The sequence below is a fragment of the Abramis brama genome, assembly GCF_963993115.1.
Source record: "Abramis brama genome assembly, chromosome: 3".
Taxonomy (NCBI): domain Eukaryota; kingdom Metazoa; phylum Chordata; class Actinopteri; order Cypriniformes; family Leuciscidae; genus Abramis; species Abramis brama.
Genome location: NC_139965.1, coordinates 10,154,556 through 10,176,235, shown reverse-complemented (window position 1 = coordinate 10,176,235; position 21,680 = coordinate 10,154,556). Strand labels below are relative to the sequence as shown.

The window sequence follows — 21,680 nt, the reverse complement described above, 5'->3', positions numbered from 1 at the left end:
CATTTAGGCCTACAGAACAAAACAAGGAGACCATCCAAGCAAAACCACAAACTAAACAGTTTATCTTAAACTAAGATGAGGAACATATTTACTAACCAAGGAAACAAATAAGAACATGCAGCATGACATGATCAAAACATATTTGAACAGGAATCAATAAGATGTGTCACTCTTTCAAGGTATAGCCAAAAGTTAAAGTCTCAGCTAAGCTCAGGTCTAAGGCTACTTCACACTTCTGTCACTTTGCTATTGCTGGATATAGATGGTTAAATGTCAATGTTAAATAAATACAAAATTAAATAAAAAAAGAAGAAAGAAAGAAAAAAGATGCAGATAAATGTAAGAAATAAAAAGATAAAAGAATGCAATTCTAATAATTTTGAATGCTGAAGTTATTGTGAGATTTTCAGTCTTGAATCTTACATTTCTCCTAAAATGGAAACTTTAAGGCTTCGTTTTTATTTTTGAATTTTTATTTTGCCCTGAAAGAATTGAGTTTTTATATTACAATTATGATACATATTAATTTATTTATATTATTTTTGTATTATTTAATTCTGTATTTTATGGATGTACTTTAAGTATATTTCTATGTGCTTATTTCTATTAAATTGTAATATTGCCCCTGTGGTGACACATTTATCTAGTGACAGGAAAGTCAAAGTCTAATGGTCCGATGCTTCTACACTCCTGAAACATTATCTCTGACATGAGGCTGAAATTATTATCATAGAGTAACCAGTTGCTATTTGAGCTTCGATGTGCACATTAATGCAGTCGAAACATCCGTTTATCCCACATCTCATAGACTATGAATGAATATAAAAAAACTACACTGATTTTATTATTTATTTTTATGTATGCATTTCAATGCAACATTGGATCTATTTAAAACATGCAAAATATTAAAAATAAATAATTAAAATAAATCTGTAGACTCAATGTTGTTACAGTGATGGGATACAGCCAAAGTTACTAGTTAAAATGAGCAATGAAAAATACTCTTAAATCATATATTAATCTTAGTCCATGTTAATTTCAACATTTACTAATATATTATTAATCAAAAGTTCCAGCTGTGAATATTATTTAATGGACCTCAGCTAACATGAACTAACAATGAATAGTTGTATTATCTAATGTTCACAAAGATTATTAAATATTAAATGTATTAATATGCATTAAGTAAAATTAACAAATGGAACCTTGTTGTAAAGTGTTACCAACAAATCAAACAAACAAACAAGTAATTCTGTCTGAGGAACACATTAACACACTCACCTGATACTGTCAGTGTAACTCTATCACTGATCTGTGAGTTCTGTTGGGTTTCTGTCAGAGTTCCTCTACATCTGTACAGACCAGCATGAGACGGATCCACAGATGTGATTATATAGATCTGGTCTGTTCTTCTGCTGTTATCTTGATCTTTATACCAGCTGTACCTCCAGACTCCTGTCTCCTGTATGTCACATGTGAGAGTGACTCTCTCTCCTCTGAACACACGAACATCAGGCTTCACCTTCACTACAGGTTTGGGTCTCTCTGTGAAATGAGCAAACACACACTTCATGTTTGAATCTTTTAAAACTCAAAATTAGCTTTCACTGAAAAAAAAAGAGTAAAAGAGTGAAAGGGCACTTACCACTCACTGTTATCTTTATTGCATTACTTAAGTGTGTGTAGTATTCTCCTCGCTGTGCTCTACACCCGTATGTTCCTCCATCGGAGACTCTCACAGAAATGATTGTTTTAGTTCCTGCATCATCACTGGATTCCCAGTTTGAGTCTTTCCTCCAGTGAAACGTCCATCCAGTTGAGCTTCCCACGTCACAGCTGAGAGTAACTGTGTCTCCAGTGAACACTGAACTCTGGGGCTTTACAGTCAGAATCGGTTTATCTGGAAGTGAACAGTGATGCAGTGTTGAGCTCATTTATGTGTAACCGGGGCAGGAATAGCCTGATATTTGATTAATTCCCTTGGTGATTTGCCCTTATGTTTTGCTTTGCGCTGTCCCCTTTAAGAGTGTGTGCATGCGCAGATGAGAGAGAGCGCGTCAGACTGAAAGAGAGCGCAGTTTGAGACAGAGTCACACAGAGGGAGAAATAGTCGATTAAACTGTTAAAGAGAGAACATTTCCAGTTTGATATTGACTTGTGAATCTGTGGTGATAACAGCCGTGTGATATTGTCGAGTATATGGTTGATTTCGCTGCTCATACGAGTGTGGTGTTCCTGCACGTGAGAGATCTTCCGTGGGGAAAGGAAATACAGAGACGTTGGGGAATATTGAGCGTGAGTTACTCTGTAATATGTTATAAAAAGTTGTTGAAAGGTTAAATGACACGGTTTATTTCATATATTAATGCAACTTTGAGTAATTAATGTTCTTTATGCCGTGTTAGAGGGGAGAACAGCCACACGTGATATTGCACGTGCACCAGCTGCCACGTGAGCTTTTTCTGTGTGCTTCAAAGTCTCAATAAAGCCCTATTCGGACGGGACTAGTTTTCCAAACGACGTTTGAGTTACAATTCTTATCAACCTACGTCTGTGATTTCATGTACGGATTCGGACGGGACTAACATCTCCGTGTTTATTACCGAGGTAGGAGTGTCTGTTTTACATGTGGGCATTGCAGAAGATCACGTGTTCAGAATGCGTGGATTGCGTATGGTCATTTGAAATTAAGTACTTTTAAAATTAAGCACTTTGAAATATAAAGTAAAACGTCCTAACGTATTTAGTGTTTTGTAAACCTTTTATAAAAATTGTAGTTAAAAAAAAAACTAAACATAGATTTATCATCATGATTTTATAGAACTGGGTTCTTATAATAAACCCACCGGAATAAAAAGTTTTAAAATATAATTTACACGTTATGTAATTAAGTGCAGAAATGAAAGTAATCTTACCTTACCTTAACTGATATTACAGTAGCCAGTCTTAACAGTTTACATGATTTGGCTCTTCTTGTTGATTTCATTTTTTATTTTATTTTTTCTTCGCAGTGTAGGCTACCAAACACATTTACATCCATTATCGGTGCGCAAAAAGCAGAAACTTGAATACCGGCGCGATAGCGAGAGATTGTATGGCAGTTCACGTTGACCAAAACACATAAGATAAAGCGTTTTGGAAAAAAAATGTCCGGTAATCACAGACATGCGCATTCGGACGGGATTAGATTTCTCTGAGGACCGCCGAGTTTGACGAAAAACAGTAGGTAATTTGCTCTGGAATTTTTACAGAGGTCGTGTGAGAAAAAGACAGACATGGCAGATTCGGACAGGATTAAAATCTCAAAGTACGTCTGTGAAACAGATATTTCTCTAACGTCCCCCTGTGAAACTAGTCCCGTCCGAATAGGGCTATAGAGTGAGTTTTTATCATTTTATTCTCCTTAAGTGTTTATGTATAAGTTATAAAGAATATTTGTACCTTTATACTATTTTTCTTGTGTAGTTACTGTTTGACTTGAACAGATGGGGTAAAACTGTGTATTGTAATGTATTAATGTGGTGAAATGTGCAGATTTCTCATGTATGCTGTTTTATTTCTTTCATTAGGCACATACAGGCCACTACCGTTGTTTTTGGCACTCATTTTATTTGTTTCTGAGATTATCAATGTGAAAACCACCTTTTTATTTGTTTTGTTTTGTAAGACTCTTATTACTTTGTTTTCTGCACTCATTGGAGTCAGTTTGATAGTTTATTTTGTTATGCCAATTTCACTTATTAATTGGAATGGTTTCTAAAACTGCTTTTCTCTTGAACAAAAATATACATTAACGCTGTGTCTCATTTGAGGCTCAGTCAGGAATAAAAGAACCCGTTTTCTTTAGATGTTATGGCTGTGTCTTATTTCCTGACATAACGTTTGAACGGCCACATATGTTACTGATCATATCTTTCACTAGACTTCTGTTTTATCATTCTTTTTTGTACAGTAAACTGTGTCATTTATTTTGATTTGAAGTGTTTGTCTTTTCTGCTCCACTCAAAAAAATTATTCAAGCCCTTCTTAGGTATGACACATTTAAATTGTGTTCACTTTATTTAAATATATCTAATTAAGAATAATACATATATATTTAATAAGTCTAACATAAAATGTAAATAGTGTCATCTATGAGATTTATTTTATTTGATTAACTCAAATTAATTTGGCTTCGGAGCCATTTGCATATGTTAAAGACAAGCTCAGAGATGAACATGCTCAGAGAGTGTGTGTGTGTGGCCGCCGTTTTCTCGTCTAGGACTGCTACATATTATTCATTATTGGGAAGTATTATCTTGTTTGTATTTGTAAAAAAGAATTTACCTCACTGTAAGAGAATGTGTATATCATAATTTTGAGTGAAATATGCAACAGTGGTGAAAGTTGTGCGAGGTGAACTGAAAAATAAGACATTTCACCATAAAATCATGAAGTGGGATGTTCTGGTAATTTCAGGGAATATTTATAGTTCAGAGTTTTAACAGGTTATGTGACAGACCCAGGCAAATTTACGGATAAGCGAATAACCTCAACTTTTTTTAATATTAAAAATAAAATATGATAAATATAATCATACAACAAATGCTGAAGCAAAAAGGCTAAACAAAATAATAAACTTATTCAGCCATATTATATTTGCAAGCACAGACTGTTTTTAGTTCAGTCAATCTTTCTTTATTTTATAGGAAACATCAAAAACAATATAATTCTTGTTCACAGTAATATACTTCTCAATAGTTTAATCAGTAATAAAAAACTGTTTAAAGATTAAAAGAGTTTAAAATAATAATGATAGTACAATCTGAACGACTCTCTGCTTCTTAGCGTCTGTTTTCATGGATCTGTGTCTCGTGTCGAAGCTGCGTCCTCTTGACGTCACATTTATCGGCCGCACACGTCATAAAGAACGTCTTATTTCACGACAGTCACCATTATAAATCTGAGCGTTATTGCTAGTGAAGTGTAAACTGTTGTAGTTTCCTCATGGGAATGTAATGGTCAGTTTACTGAGATGAAGAGCCTCATGACGTTTGCGGCAGATAAATGTGACCTCCGGAGGATTCAGCCTTCGAGATGAGACACAGCCGGTGACTCCAGGATTTGATGATCTGTGAGATTGAGAATGTGTGTGTGTTGTTCACCATGAGCTCTGAGTGACTGAACTTACTCACAGCGGCCTTTCTGGAGCCCATAACCACGAGTGAGAAAGGTCTATATTAACACCAGTATTGGTGTCGGCCCGATACTGCGCTCTCATATTCATACTCATAAAAATGCTCTGATACCAACAACCGATACTAATGCAGTGTGTGTGCAGTGTGTAGAGTGTGTAGAGTGTTTAAGCACCATGGTACTTCATTGTTTGCTATGCTATTTAATATATTCATCATAAGGGTATTTGCATGCACAAAATATATGTTTTTCTGGACATGTACTATAGTAGTACTATAATATTCAGGGAATAAAACTGATTGTTCAGAAGGACCTTCGGTTGTAAATGGGAATGTTGCTGGTATAAACCCTGCAGTGAATGAACTGTTAACCATCACTATTGTGTCTTTGAGCAAAGCATTTGACCAACGGTTTCCAGAGGGATTTAGCTCATGGAGCCATTCTGTGACAGAGATACATTACTCTGGTCTTGGTCATATGATGATAAATATACTCTTGCAAAAAGGAAGAGAAAGTTGGCAAACCACAGTTTGTTACACAGTTACAAAATAATGTAAATATATTTATTTCATGTTTTCGAGTGTCGAGTCTAAAGGCCATTGAGAACATGAAATACATGTTTCTATTATTGGAGCTGGTGTGTGAAACTTTCTCTTCCCTTTGGCAGTTTCTGTGGTTGAGATCCTCACTGAGTTTGTTTTGCCCGCTGGATGTGTGCATTTTGTGTTGAGCCTTTATGATGAATATACTTTTACCATAACCATAACCAGCTAACGGGGAATGTTATCATAACTTTGGCTAACGTTAAGGATCTCTCAAAGTTATGAACAAAAATTCTTCCAGTAAATGTTTGTTCAATGTTATCTGGTCTTTAATAATGTTCTCAAAATTAGCACAAAAACTGTAGTTTCTTCATCTTTAACACTCTTGGACTCATTTAGACATCGAGTTCATTCAACACTGAGGATTTTGCTGTGTATCACATCACTATAACTTTCTCTATTTTATTAATTAGTAAAGGTTTTTTGAGGAGGACTTTTGAGTTGTTAATACAAATTAGGTGAAAAGAATATTTCAGGAACATCAAACTAACCTTCCAAAAAAAAAAGAAAAAAAGAAAAGCTCCACTAGCACTAAGAAAAATGGACACTTTAAAGTTTCCATCACCAAACCAAAATGTTTTAAAACCGTTCTTAGAACAAAAATGTGTAATCTGTGAAAACACTCTGGTCTGGGTTTGTGGTTTTGACTTCAACACTAATAATCTGTAAATCACGTCATTCTCTCTGACTTCAGTCCAAAACTCATCAGAACTGAACTCAGTCGCTCGAGTCCTTTTCTATTCTCATGACACTCATGAATATCTCCTGTAACCATAGTGACAGTGACTAAATATCAAAGATGGAGACGCACATAAATTAAAGATGGAGACGCTTATAACACTGGAAAGTCACAATTTATATGATTTTATAATAAACCAAAACCTCCACAAAACATGCAACACACACAAGACGTGTGCAGTTACTGAATAATTACTAAAAAGTGAATTGTCAGTCCTCTTATGAGAACAGATGTGGTTGAAAATTATAAGTGATGATCATTAAACAGATGTGAATATGAAGACTCACCTGATACAGTCAGTGTAACAGCATCACTGATGTCTGTGTGTGAGTCTGATCTCTCTCCTCTACAACTGTATTCACCACTGCGATACACATCAGCTGTGAAACTGATCTCTGCTGTTGTTATATATGTATAGACAGTGTCTCCATCTCTAAACCAGCTGTATATCCACTGAATGTCTCCTCCTCTCTGTATGTCACATGTGAGAGTGACTCTCTCTCCTCTGAACACACGCTGATCTGGCTTCACCGTCACTACAGGTTTCACTGAGAAACATAGAAGTAAATATTGAAAAGCATCACAGTATCAAGATCACTGTCATGAACTCAAAACTTCATCAGGAGAAAAACACTTAAATTAAAAATCTAGTTTGCTTGTAAATTGTAATGATTACATCAAAAATGTATGTGTTGGTAAAAACTAAATGAAACTGATATACACTACCGGTCAAAAGTTTTAGATCGGTAAGATTTTTAATGTGTTTAAAAGAAGTATCTTCTGCTCACCAAGGCTGCATTTATTTGATTAAAAATACAAACAAAAACAGTAATATTGTGAAATATTATTACAATTTAAAACAGCTGTTTTCTGTGTGAATATATAAAGTGTAATTTATTCCTGATCAAAGCTGAATTTTCAGCATCATTACTCCAGTCTTCAGTGTCACATGATCCTTCAGAAATCACTCTAATATGATGATTTGATGCTCAATAAACATTTATGATTATTATCAATGTTGAAAACAGTTTTTTTACATTTTTATTTCATGATGCTATGATGAATAGAAAGTTCAAAAGAACAGCATTTATCTGAAATGGAAAGCTTTTGTAACATTAAACACTACCGTTCAAAAGTTTGGGGTCAGTAAGAATTTTTATTTTAGTTTTTGGGGAAAGAAATAAAATAAATCAATACTTTTATTCATCAAGGATGAGTTAAACTGATCAAAAGTTACATTAAAGACATTTATAATGTTAGAAAATATTCTATTTTAAATAAATGCTGTTCTTTTGAACTTTCTATTCATCAAATAATTTTGAAAAAAAAATGTACACAACTGTTTTCAACATTGAAAATAATAATGAATGTTTCTTGAGCATAAAATCAGCATATTAGAATGATTTCTAAAGGATCATGTGACACTGAAGACTGATGTTGAAAATTCAGCTTTCATCTGAGGAATAAATTACATTTTAAAATGTATTAAAATAGAAAACAGTCATTTTAAATTGTCATAATATTTCACAATATTACTGTTTTTTTTTTTTTTTTTTTGTTTTTTTTTTTTAATTGTTTATCAAATAAATGTGTTTAAAGATCTGAACTGAACTTACTAACTTCTGTCTGTTCTCAAGCCCTTTTCTCTTCCAGCCCTTCCAACCAAACCACACTGAATGAATAAAGCTAAGCATTGGTGCTCAAGATCTTAATGACACACAGTCAATAATTAATATTGCAGCAAAAACTCAGAAACATGCAAATAAAATGATCTTTTGAAATCAATGTCTGACTGAACTATCTTTACAACTGCAAGACTCTTGATTGATTGAATAAATAGCAGATTTCTGTAATGTTTTGCAGCATAAGGAACTACAGTCAGATGATTCTGTGAAATATGCAAAACATGGACATAAAACATCAGCAAAGGGACAAATGTGGGATCCTGATGTAGACATGAAGACAAATAAACGACTACAACACAATTCACATTAGTTAAAAACTAAAATGTACTACAGTAAAGCACAGTACCTTGACTGAGTCCAGAGTGAACGAGGGACATCAGCACTAAAAGCAGAAGAAACAGATATGAAGCTTTTCCATTCATTCAACACAATGTAAATCACACACTGAAACATGTCTAGAGTTTATTCTACATGAACTGAACGTGTTTTTCTGTTGTGATGCTCATTCAGGGGAGAACTGATGGATTATTGTCCAGCATTTAACATCATCACACACGATGACGTCACAGGACTCGTGAACTGATACAATTTCTAGATAGCATTAAAGCAAATGCTAAATGTATAGATCAGGATTGTATGATGTTGTGCGACAAAGATATTTCTATAGATGAAGTTAGATCTGGGATCAGTAAACTGAAAGATAATAAATCGTAATCGGTTACTAAACGTAACCTCTGTTCTCTCTAGAAGAGGGAACGAGTATTGCGTAAGTAGCTTACGCTGCGGAAAGTCTTCTTTCTCGAGATACTGAAGCCAAAAAATTATCCTTAATTTTTAATAATCTTGTCAACGCAGTGCGGCAGCATGCAGACCTAGGGCAGGCTTACTAGCGTGCCCATTGGCTGCCCTGCGGCAACTGCAGCAGCCTATCGCTGAGCCCTTGGCGTGACGTCACGACCAATGAGCGCGCTAGGCGCGCTTCGTGCGTCACAGCCCGCCAAAAGGGGCGTGGCTTAGCGTATATAAGCAGGGCTCAGAGGCTGCTTCACTGGTTTCTGTCGCTGAAGCGAGTGAGCTCGTGGCGCGAGCACGGCAGGTTACGCAATACTCGTTCCCTCTTCTAGAGAGAACAGAGGTTACGTTAGTAACCGATACGTTCTCTTACGAGAGGTTCTCTCGTATTGCGTAAGTAGCTTACGCTGCGGGAACTCCCTTGTCGACGCCGTGCGCGCCCAGCATCCACTGAATGAGTCCCAGGGAGAGCCCGGGGAACGTGATACCAGGGAGCCGGGCGGCCAAATGAAGGCTAGCGCAGTACACAGCACATATTAGGGAGCACGGAGCGGCACAGCCGGTCCGAACTGACAATTCCCTGCACAGTGCAGCTCAACCAGTAGAGCTAAATCAAGCAATGTAGCGCACGCGCACTGATAGTGGGCCGGTCTACACGAGACTTAGACTGATAAAACTTTCGCCTGCAAGGCGGGAACTTCCAGGTTGTAAAACCTAACAAATGTGGAGGGGGAGGCCCAGCCTGCCGCTGCACAAATGTCATGAATGGAAATCCCGCTGGACCACGCCCACGATGAGGCCATGCCTCTGGTGGAGTGAGCTCGAATGCCCAGTGGGCACTGCAGGTCTTTAGACGCATAAGCAGTTGCGATAGCGTCCACTATCCATCTGGACAGGCTGTGTTTCGAGGCGGCGAGACCCTTGGTGCGCCCTCCAAACGAAACAAAAAGCTGCTCCGAGCGCCTGAAAGCGGCGGAGCGTGTGATGTAATTTCTCAGTGCCCTGACCGGGCAGAGGAGATTACTATCGGCCTCGCTGCCAGGGGTTGGCAGGGCTGAGAGGGAAATGACCTGCGCTCTGAAGGGAGTGCCCAAAATTTTGGGAACGTAACCATGCCTCGGTCTGAGAATAACTTTAGAGTCATTAGGTCCGAACTCGAGGCACGCGGCGTTAATAGATAATGCGTGAAGGTCTCCCACTCGTTTAACTGAAGACAGAGCTATGAGAAAAACGTTTTTGAGCGTGAGGTATTTCATATCCTATTACGATTCGTCTAGGGTTAATCGTAACAAGAGAATAAAATAAATAAACATGTCTCCCACGCCCAGTCGTCAGACCCAAAGGACTCAAGTGACTTCCAAAAAAAATCAAGAAAAACGATAAACGTTTTATTAAGACAAGAAAATTTTAACAATTTGAAAGTTGGATGTATTCAAATAAAGTAACGAAAAACAAACAGTAGGTGTTATAGTCTTCAGGAAGACCCAAGGCCCAAAATAACAAACAAAACAGATAATAAATAAAATAAGCAACTAACTTCCCTCAAAGTATCCAAAATTAAAAATACAACAAATTACCCTCCATACTCTAACAAAACAGAACGAACAGGATTTCAAAAGAAAAGGGCAGGTCAACCCTACAAAGAACACCACTGAAAACAAAGACAAAAAAAGTATCTAACATAAGCTGCTACGACAATGGTCTGACGGCTGGAGAGGAGCCAGGAGAAGTGTGACCGGCCCGGAATCGCAACAACTCGTCTTCTGGAAACAGAAGCACGGTTTTAAACCCACGTAAAAGGGTGGAGCCAACTCACAGCTAATCATCGTAATCCTAAAACAGACAGCAAAATAAGCACACACACAAAAAACAACAATAACAAAATAAATACAAATACAAACAATATACAAACTCAAAACATTATACGAAATTACATAATTCCGTAACATATCCACAGTTTCCAAGGGTTCAAAGGGATGCGCTTTCAGGGCCCCCAAGACCAGTGAAACATCCCACATAGGAACCGAGGGGGGTCGCGGGGGGTTCATCCTCCTGGCTCCTCTAAGGAAGCGGGTGACGAACTCGTTCCTTCCTAATGCGCGGCCCAGCTCTGAGACAGTGAAAGCTGAAATGGCCGCAACATAAACTTTGAGCGTGGAGGGGGACCTGCCCGCGTCCAGCAGCTCTTGAAGGAAACACAATACTTGCGATACCCCACATGTCTGTGGATCGAGCCCCTTGGCAGTGCACCATTTGCTAAACACAGACCATTTTGACGTGTAGAGTGTATGATCGTGTTCATAACCCCTCTTGGCAGATCATCGGGTAACCGTTGAGGCTCCACGCATGCAGAGACCAGCGCTCTGGATGGGGATGCCAGATCGAGCCGCGGGCTTGAGAGAGAAGGTCTCTCCTCACCGGTATCGGCCAGGGGACTGTGTCTGCCAGCTGTATTAGTTCCGGGAACCAAGCTTGGTTCTCCCAGTATGGGGCTATGAGTAGCACTGTGTGGCGCGCTTCCCTGACTCTCCTGATGACCTGAGGCAGCAGAGAGACTGGGGGAAAAGCATACAGCGGGCCGCTGGGCCAGGTCTGGGCCAGCGCGTCCTTGTTCTTCGTAAAGAACTCTGGGTAGTGAGCGTTGTCTTTTGACGCAAAAAGGTCGACTTTCGCTTTGCCGAAATGGCGCCACAGTGACTGGACTGTTTGGGGGTGTAGAGACCACTCCCCAGGGAGAACGTTGTCCCTGGACAGTCTGTCGGGGCCCTCGTTCAGGTGACCAGGCACATGCGCGGCTCTCAGCGAGCGCAGAGAGTGCTGAGCCCACACGAGGAGGGTGCAGAGCGTCTTTGATCTGACACCGCCCTGGCGATTCACATAGGCCACTACCGATGTATTGTCCGTACGGACTAGAACATGGTGACCTAGGAGGAATGGGAGGAAGTGTTTGAGCGCTTTCTCGACCGCGAGCATCTCTAAACAGTTTATGTGTAGGAGATTCTCCTGGTCTGACCAGCGGCCATAGACCGGTCTGCCTTCGAAGAGCGCTCCCCAACCTAGGTTGGAAGCGTCTGTCGAGTCAACTTTCCGGTGTGAAATCACCCCCATAGTCACTCCTGTGTGATACCATTCGGCTGCCAGCCAGGGCTGCAGGGCTGAAATGTAGCCCTGATTCACTCTGACTCGCGAGCCGCCGGCGGCCCAGGCTCGGTGGGGCACGCGCGCTTTCAGCCAGCGTTGAAGCGGGCGCATGCGCAATAAGCCCAGCTGAAGCACTGCTGCAGCTGAGGCCATATGCCCCAGGATACGCTGGAATGTCCTCAGCGGAACCTGGCTGCCTATTTGGAAGGATGCGGCGCGCGCGCTGCTCCGACAATCTGGCCGTCATAGCCACCGAGTCTAGTTCTATTCCAAGAAAGGAAATTGACTGACGGGGCGATAACAAGCTCTTGGTCCAGTTGACTGAGAGACCCAGACCTTCCAGATGGCTGAGAAGCGCTGTTCTGTGAGACACAAGTTCCGTCTCTGACTGCGCTAGAATAAGCCAATCGTCCAGATAGTTCAGTATCCGCATCCCCTGTCTTCTCAGGGGAGCGAGAGCCGTGTCAATGCATTTCGTAAATGTACGGGGTGCTAAAGACAGGCCGAAGGGCAGGACCGTGTATTGATATACTTGACCGTCGAAGGCGAATCTCAAGAATGGCCTGTGATGGGGAGTTATCTGGATCTGAAAGTACGCATCCTTTAGATCGAGAGAAATAAACCAGTCTCCTGGGCGAATCTGCGCGAGGATTTGTCTGGTTGTGATCATTTTGAATGGCCGTCTCATGAGGGCTTAGTTCAGATGTCTCAGATCTAAAATAGGTCTTAACGCTCCGTCCTTCTTGGGTACGAGGAAGTAACGGCTGTAAAAGCCCGACTCGCTCAGAGAAGGATGAACCTGTTCTATAGCCCCTTTGCGCAGCAGCTTCGTTATTTCTGCTTGAAGCATGTGCGCTGCTTCTAAACTCACTTTCGTCTCCGTCTGCGCTAGAAAGCGCGGGGGGCGACGAGCGAATTGAAGCGAATAGCCGTGTTTTATAGTATTCAGCACCCATTCTGACGCGCCCTGAATAGCTTCCCATGCTTTTGCATGCATAGCTAGGGGTCGAATGGTCTCTGGGTTCAGATCGGCGCGCTGCGCGGGATGGGGAACCTGTATCAGAGAGGATGGGCCGGTGCTCGAACACGGGGGCTGGTAAACAGTGCTGGCCGGCTGTACAGCGTGCGGTGGCTCGATCCCTATGGATGGAGCGCGTTTTGCTGTCAAACACCCCTGGCGCGAGAGCGGCGTGGGGTTTTTCGTGTCTGAAAGTGAGTGCGCGTGCTCGTGAGCGGGCGCAGAGTTTGCACTTATGACACGGCCGGTGTTCGGGAGCTTTAGAGGGTCTGTAACCCGAGGCAACTGAATGGCAGAGCGGGCAGCGGGTAGGTGTGAGCACAGAGTTGTGGGCACATTTACTACACTTAGGACTCGAGCGGCGTGTGTCCGCTTTATGAGAGAGCGCTCTGAGCGCGTTACCATGGGGACCGTGTTTGTGTGTAGCAGTGAGCACATGGGAGTGGGCACATTTTCTACACTTATAACACCTTCGGCCGGAGCCGGAAAACCCGAATTTATACTCTTTCTGAGATTTATCTGGGCCGCCGTAAAAACGGCGTTTGTGTGCAGGCGAGCGAGTGGTATTACTGGCTCGTTGGCTGCGGTGTAAGCTGCTGCAGTAGCCTGACTTGAGGGGCATGACAGAGCTGGCTTTGATGGCGGTCCGGCCGCAGCGGGACTCAGCCATCTTTTCCTCCTTACGGTTGCTAGGAGGACTTCGCGGGCTCAGACTTCAGCGTTATCTTGGGCCGCGGTCCCCGGGGGGGCGGCGGTCTGTGACGGCTGGTCGAGCGCGACCTAGGGCGGCCGCCCTGACGTCGCTGCGAAGCAGTAGGTGGCCGAGACGGGCGCTGTGTGGAGCTGCGCGCAGGAGGCTGAGCTTGAGAGCGGCCTGCAGCTGGGCTCGAGCGGCGGGGCAGGAAGAGGTTCATCGCCTGCGACGCCTTCTGCACTTCAGAGAAGCGATCCACAATCCCGCTGACCGCAGGGCCGAAGAGGCCAGTGGGCGAGAGCGGGGCATTGAGGAACACAGCGCGCTCTGTCTCACTCATATCCGCCAGCGTCAGCCATAGATGTCTGTCGATGACGGTGAGTGCGGCCATAGATCTGCCGATGGCTTGTGCAGCGGTCTTGGTGGCACGGAGCGAAAGGTCCGTAGCGCTGCGCAGATCCGTTAGTGCTGCATGATCCGGGCCCTTCTCATCCAGTTCACGGAGGAGGTCGGCTTGTAGGATCTGAAGCACAGCCATGGAGTGCAGGGCAGAAGCAGCTTGGCCGGAGGCGGCGAAAGCGCGGCCGGCGAGAGCTGAGGTGGTCCTGCAGGCTTTAGACGGCAGGGCAGACTTTGAGCGCCATCTGGCAGACGGCGGGCAAAGGTGCGTTGCCACAGCTTCCTCCACGGGGGGGATGCCAGCATACCCCTTCTCGGCGGCCCCGTCCACCTGGGAGAGAGCCGAGGAGACTGAAGAGCAGAGTCTAGCGGAGAAGGGTGCATTCCAAGACTTTGATAGCTCCGTGTGGAGCTCAGGCAGGAAGGGTGCTGGCCTAGAGGCTGGCGCTTGGGGGCGGCTAGGCAGAAAGCCCCCGTCGAGCCGATTAGGTGAAGGCTCCTTCGGTGGGGACCAGTCCAGACCCAGTCGGTCGACCGCTTTGGTGAGGAGGCGGAGAAGCTCCGCGTCGACACTGGCACGGGACCAGCTGGACTCTTGAGTCGAGGAGGCGGAGCGGTGAGAGCCCGACCACTCCTCGCTGTCTGAAGCCAGCAGAGAGCAGCAGTCAGCGGCGTCATCTGCTTCGTCCCCTGAGGCGACGGCAGTGCGGGCAGAGGCCGGCCGCTGCGCGTCGGTGAAGGGCGGGGGAGAAGGAGAGAGCGAGGCTCGCGGGAGGGGTTCTGGCGAGCGCTCAGCTGTCATACCCGGCTCGGGAGGCCTTTGAGAGCGCGTTTCTTTTTACGCGGCCCGGAAGAGGTAGCCGGAGAAGGGGGAGGATCCTCAAACATGGCGAGTCGAGCCCGCAGGGTCGACATCGGCATGTCCTCGCACTGTTCGCAGCCGCCAGCAGAAAGGGCGAGGGCTGCGTGGTCGAAGCCCAGGCAGAGAGCGCAGATCACATGGCGGTCTCCGTCGCTGAGCGGGGCTCTGCACGAGCCACAGGATGAGCGAGGCATTTGAAGCAACGCCTCGCGCTCTTTTAGATGCAAAGTGTGTCGCAACACACAAACACACACACAGAGCAGGTAAAGGATATATTGCCGGATAGCGAAGCAGGCAGGGAAAGCTGAAGGCGGCGAAGGCGGCCGGCTTCCTCAGTCTGAGATCCTCGGCGTGCTGGTCGCTTGATTCAACGGCGGCTTCCTCGGAGTCCAGCGATGCGGAGAGCTTCACTGAAGAGACAGAAATCAGTGAAGCAGCCTCTGAGCCCTGCTTATATACGCTAAGCCACGCCCCTTTTGGCGGGCTGTGACGCACGAAGCGCGCCTAGCGCGCTTATTGGTCGTGACGTCACGCCAAGGGCTCAGCGATAGGCTGCTGCAGTTGCCGCAGGGCAGCCAATGGGCACGCTAGTAAGCCTGCCCTAGGTCTGCATGCTGCCGCACTGCGTTGACAAGATTATTAAAAATTAAGGATAATTTTTTGACTTCAGTATCTCGAGAAAGAAGACTTTCCGCAGCGTAAGCTACTTACGCAATACGAGAGAACCTCTCGTAAGAGAACTCCTGGTAACGACGGTTTGATTAGCGAATTTTACAAGGAATTTCAAGAACAATTATCTACATTTTTATTATGTGTGTTTAATGAACAGAGGCGGACAGAGTACACAGCTTCATTACTTGAGTAAAAGTACAGATACCCCTTGCTAAATTTTATTCAAGAACAAGTAAAAGTACTACAGTCAGATGTCTACTTAAGTAAAAGTACTAAAGTACTTGTTTTTAAAAGTTTAATAGTTTGATACCAAAAGCTAATAAGGACAACTGGAGACCGATTACATTACTTAATAATGATATTAAGGTATTTGCTATTATTTTTTGCAGAAAGACTGAAAAAATGCTTAGAACAAATTATAGATGATTGCCAATCAGGATTCATGAAGGGCAGACATATAAGTAATAACATTCGTTTGGTCCTAGATTTAATTGGTTATAATGAGTATATTGATAGTGAAAGGTTTATATTTTTTGTAGATTTTTATAAAGCATTTGACACTGTTGACCACAATTTTATGTTGGAGACTTTAGATTTTTTTGGCTTTGGTAATTTCTTTAAAAGGGCCATTTGTACGTTATATAATGGGTGTAATAGCTCAGTAAAACTTGCAAATGGCACTACCCCCAGATTTCTTTTAGAAAGAGGCATAAGGCAGGGATGCCCAATAGCACCTTTTTTGTTTTTACTTGTAACTCAGACAATGACTCTTTATATAATTTTTTTTTTTTTTCATTTTAACGGCATCAGGATTTAAGATAAATAAAATGCTGTCAATTAGCAGATGATACAACAATATTTGTTCGAGATTCATTAGAAATTAAAAGTGTGATTGATTGTTTAAATAACTTTTCATTAGTCTCAGGGTTAAAATTAAACTTAAACAAATGTGAGTTGTGCCCTCTGAAAAATAGTGATCTTCTTGATATTAATGGCATCCCTGTAAAGAATGTTATTACCTATTTAGGAATCAAAATATGTAAAGACGAAAAGGAAAGGGGTCAGCTTAATTTTCAATCTGTAAAGTTAAAAATAGATTTAATTTATGGTTAATGCGAGACTTGACAATTAATGGTAGAATTATTTTATCAAAAACTGAATGTTTATCTCGTCTGCTCTATCCTGCTATTTCACTAGAAGTCCCTGATAACATAATTAAAGAAGTCGATAAAAATCTTTTCAATTTCATTTGGAGAAATAGATCTCATTACATTAAACAAGGTACCTTAACTAATTCGGTTGGTAATGGAGGTTTAAATGTGCTTTTACTGTGTGAAATCAGTAAGATTCCCGTTTGACTAAGTCATTTTCACAGGCAGGTGCTACTCTCGTGGATGCTTATCTACAAACATATTTTTTCTCCAAACAAATGTATAATTTGGAATAACCGGTATATAACGTTTAAGCATAAAACTTTGTTTTTTCAAAAATGGGTTGATAATGGCATCATATTTGTTAAACAGTTATTTAATGAGAATGGGCACCTGTATACATATGTAGAATTTCTTCAAAAGTGTAATATTCCAATAATCCCAAAAGAATATTGTATAGCGTTCGATGCTATACCATCCGGTTTAAAATGTCTGTTTAAAGGAAATGTGAATAAGGAGACTGTGAGTTTAAGATCTGATGTTGAAGTTGAGTGACTGGAGATATGCATGGTTGCTGCCAAAAAAATACTGCATAACAAATAAGGTGAGAGAAGTACATTTTAGGATACTTCATCTGGTGTACCCAGTTAAAACTCTTTTTCTTCGGTTTCGTGCTGATGTAGATGTTGAATGTGATTTCTGTGGCACTGAGGAGGAAAGTGTTGTCCATTTATTTTTTAGTTGCATTTACAGCAAAATGTTTTGGGTAGATTTGGAATGTTTTCTTTGTAAATGTTTAGGGATGAAAGTTTGTTTTTCTGAAAAAGATGTTTTTTTTTTTTGTTTTTTTTTTTTTAATGGACAAAGACTGTCACCAGATGTGGCATTCATTATTAATCTCTGTTTGATAATGGGAAAATACCATATTCATAAGCAAAAATGGGCTAAAGAAAAACCCAATTTTTGGTTGTTTCGGATAGAAATGAAGAGTTATATTGAGTTACTACTTGGGTTGAAAAACAGCAAAGCAAAATGTACTAGGTCTTTATGTGAAGCTTTTAGGTTATTTATTTGATGATCTCATACTCTTTTTCTTTTCCTTTTATATTATTTTCTTTTTCTTTTACTTGTATAATTTATTTTAATTTGCACTATATTTTCTTTTTTATTTTGTTGTAATGCTGAATTTTGAAAATTGTCTTTTTTTTTGTTAAAATCTATTATTTGTATGTGACTGGCATTTAATTAAAAAAAAGAGAGTCGATTCAGTGATTCACTATTTTATTCACTGATTCACTGTTTGATTCACTGATTCACTGTTTGATTCACTGATTCACTGTTTGATTCACTGATTCACTGTTTGATTCACTGATTCACTGATGCTCAACAATAAAGCAGCAGTTTGAATCACTGAGCTTCACAACATCCAACATTATATGACATTATACTCATCAATAAATGTGATATCAGTGTATTTCTGTAACTGTCTTCATAGTTATTTGTTTTCTCTTGTTTTTTTTTGTTTTTTGTTTTTTAAATTTAAGTTTGTATTTATTTATTTTTGCTCCCTATTGAATTTTGTCTGTATAACATGTTTCTAACCCTAACATGAAAGACACAATTAAAAATGTATAAATAATATAGAATTATGCACCTTTCACACCACTATAATGCATTATATCACAGTACATAAAGACACATTTTATGAATAAAGACACTTGCATACACATGTTAAAAATTAAATATTAACATTAATGTGATTAACGTTTCACATCACTGATTCTTCACTGGAACAGAACAAGCTTCAGAACCAAATCAGGTCAATGTGTTTGAGACACACGACATCACTTCCTGTTTGACGTCGGCACCCTCAACTTCATTGCGCCTTTAAGTTATATTGGCTGCAAAAATAATTTGGACACTTAATATAATATAGTACACTTTAATGACCCAAACCCAGTTCAGCTAGCCTAGAAATCTAGACACACCCTAGCGGCAGCAAATTTTATTTTGCAGCCAGAGTAGTCTAGCAACTCCCCATTGCCTTTCGTCAGGCCAATATCACATCGTGTATAGAGTCGGTGTGCGGAATTAACATAATGACGACAGAGTTGTGATGGTTTCGTGTGAATTTCCCAAGCGGCAACCTCCCTGTCTCTCTCTTGAAACCAACACGGAAGTGTATTAAATGGCAATTCATCAACTGGCCGCTTGAGGCTGGGTGCAGAAGTGAGTCAAATCTGCATCTCCCCCATGTTGAAATGACCAACTTTACAGCAGAAAAAAACATGTTTACAGCCTGGTGCAAAAAGTGGCTTTGGTCTATACAGCTAATTTTGCCCTTCATGACAACTGTGAGGGGGGTGAATTTTTTTATAACTTTTAAATTATATTAAGCCTTAAATTTGTGCATAATTAAGGGTGTCCACTTTTGAGTGACAGGTGGATTCCCGCTGCTGTGGTCATTAGTCATCATTAGCCGTCTGACTGCTGTCTGTTAGCCGTCACATTACCTCAGTTCATTGTCTGACTGTAAAGATTATTTAAATAGTAAATTCGGGAGTGACGCGCTGCCAAGATGGCGACGGTCGGCCACGTCCACTTTAGGCTTCAAAAACGGTCTTCAGAAACCTACGGGTGACGTCACGGACACTACATCCATATTTTTTTTACAGTCTATGGAATTTCCCTGCTACTTGAAAACAAAGAATGGCTGCAGACAGTCTTTCGAATCGGCTTTGGCCGCGACTCTGGAGGACTTGGAGTTAAGCTTTTCTTTGAGAAAAGAACAAAGAACGGCACTGAAGTCACTCTTAAAAAAGGAAGATGTGTTCGTAGTTTTGCCGACCAGATGCAGCAAAAGTTTAATTTATCAACTAGCTCCTGGTGGGAAAACACTCTGGTTGGTTGTAGCGCTATCCTATTGTGTGCAGAGGGAATTTGAAAGACAACCGTTTATCCCGGCCCTCGGATTGAGTCCTGCCAATGGTGTGTTCCCAGACCCAACATCTCCATGTGTGTCTGGCTTGCCAGGCTACAGTTCAGCTACAGTGAACCAGAAAGAAAAGCTGCTGCAAGTGACCTCATTCTTCTGGTCTAAGAGTATTTTCACACCTCGTGTGTTTCAGCACTTCAAGAGCTCTCGCCTCGTCAGAAATAATTCATATGTCAACACTAAATGATCTCAGTTCCTCCTAAAAGGACCCAAAAACAAACCATATTCTGACCACAGTATGTTAATGTGTTGACCGCTTGCAGTCTCTCAAACAAACTAGTGTGAAAAAGCCCTTAAACCACATTAAACATGTATCAGTATATTTGCTATTTAAATAAATAAAGCTCAAGCACAGTTTTCAATCAAGACATTTGTCAAAATAAAATGTATTAGCGTTGCTAAAATATGAATAAATAAATATGTTTAAAAGGACAACAAAAGTCTGAGATACTTTCTGATTGTCCAGCATTGGTGGAACATGTTCATATGTCGACGTCATGAACTTGTTCTGGAAACCTGTGGTTATTCTGACACACGTGTGAACGGACTTCACACAACAACTAAATATGAAGTTCAGGCGAACTGGTTAAAAATAACTGAAACGTGTCTCAGAAAAGAGAAGTTAGCTCTGAGAAAAGCTCTACTTTGTTTGATAAACTGTTTGTTTGAAAAATGAAATGTAATTGGCCAAATTCATTTTGCAGTTATTTCTCAATAAGAGAGTCAGAGAGAAAGAGAAGTGATAGAGAAGATGAGTGTGTGTTCGGTCTCTGTTCTCAAACTCTCTGAGTCTCTGATGGAGAGATTATTTAAAGACACAGCATCATTCAACACTAACTCACATCAACACAAATACATCTGATTTCCCATACACAAAATAAATATATTTGAAATATATTTTCAGAATATATTTTGAAATATATTTTTGGAATATATGCAAATATTCGAAATTGGCCCAATAAATATATTTTAGTTAAATATTTACTATTTTTTTGAAAATATATTTTAGTTAAATAGCCTATGTGAATATATTTATATGTCAATATATTTACTAACAACATATATGTTCATATATGTTTTAACTTTTGCAAATTGTTTCATTTGAAATATATTTTGAAATTTAAAAAGTTAACATTTTCACAAACAAACACTTCACAGTTGGAGTGTCACTGTTATACTTGCATCATAAATATTGTGCATATTTTCAATATTTAAATGACTTCAGGAAAGATGTCAATGTCAATGATGTCTAATATGGCCTAACAGTCCTAGGTGAGCAACTATCTGTCATTTTACATTGCAGTCATTTAAATGTAAGTACAGTATTTATTATAGCTGTGTGTCATAATACAGTAGTGAAATATGGTAGCCTACTGTTGTGTATAGGGGAAAAGGTAGAGGAATTACTATGATCAAAATACATTTTCGACCCTTCTTTAGCAAGCTAAACATTTTATGACCATATATTTTGTCATATATTTTACATTACATGTTATAAATGTAAATATATTTCACACTTAACATCATATATTTTTGTTATATTTCAGAATATATTTCAAAATGATAAATATAAGTGAACAACCATGCAAATATATTTCAGTGTATTTGGAATATATGCCACATATATTTTTGACACTTTAAAATATATTTCAATATATATTTTTTTCTGTATGGGTTATCTCAACTACGTGAAATAGGAAGAAAGATGTTACAACATCAAAGCAAAAATACATGCACACATTGCCTCCATCTTTC

At 40.6% G+C, this 21,680-nt stretch overlaps 1 protein-coding gene across 1 annotated transcript in view; it reads right to left on the bottom strand.

Moving 5' to 3' along the window:
- The window catches only part of LOC311079886 (cell adhesion molecule CEACAM5-like), a gene marked incomplete at its 3' end in the record, with an annotated part of 33,839 nt that overhangs the window by 7,781 nt on the left and 4,378 nt on the right, over positions 1-21,680 (bottom strand). Inside the window, exons 3-6 of the mRNA XM_084109608.1 lie at positions 8,548-8,583; positions 6,804-7,064; positions 1,646-1,900; positions 1,282-1,545 (exon numbers count right to left, since the gene is read on the bottom strand). Coding sequence (XP_083965734.1) covers positions 1,282-1,545; positions 1,646-1,900; positions 6,804-7,064; positions 8,548-8,583 — 816 coding nt within the window. The remainder of the gene's footprint in view (positions 1-1,281; positions 1,546-1,645; positions 1,901-6,803; positions 7,065-8,547; positions 8,584-21,680) is intronic.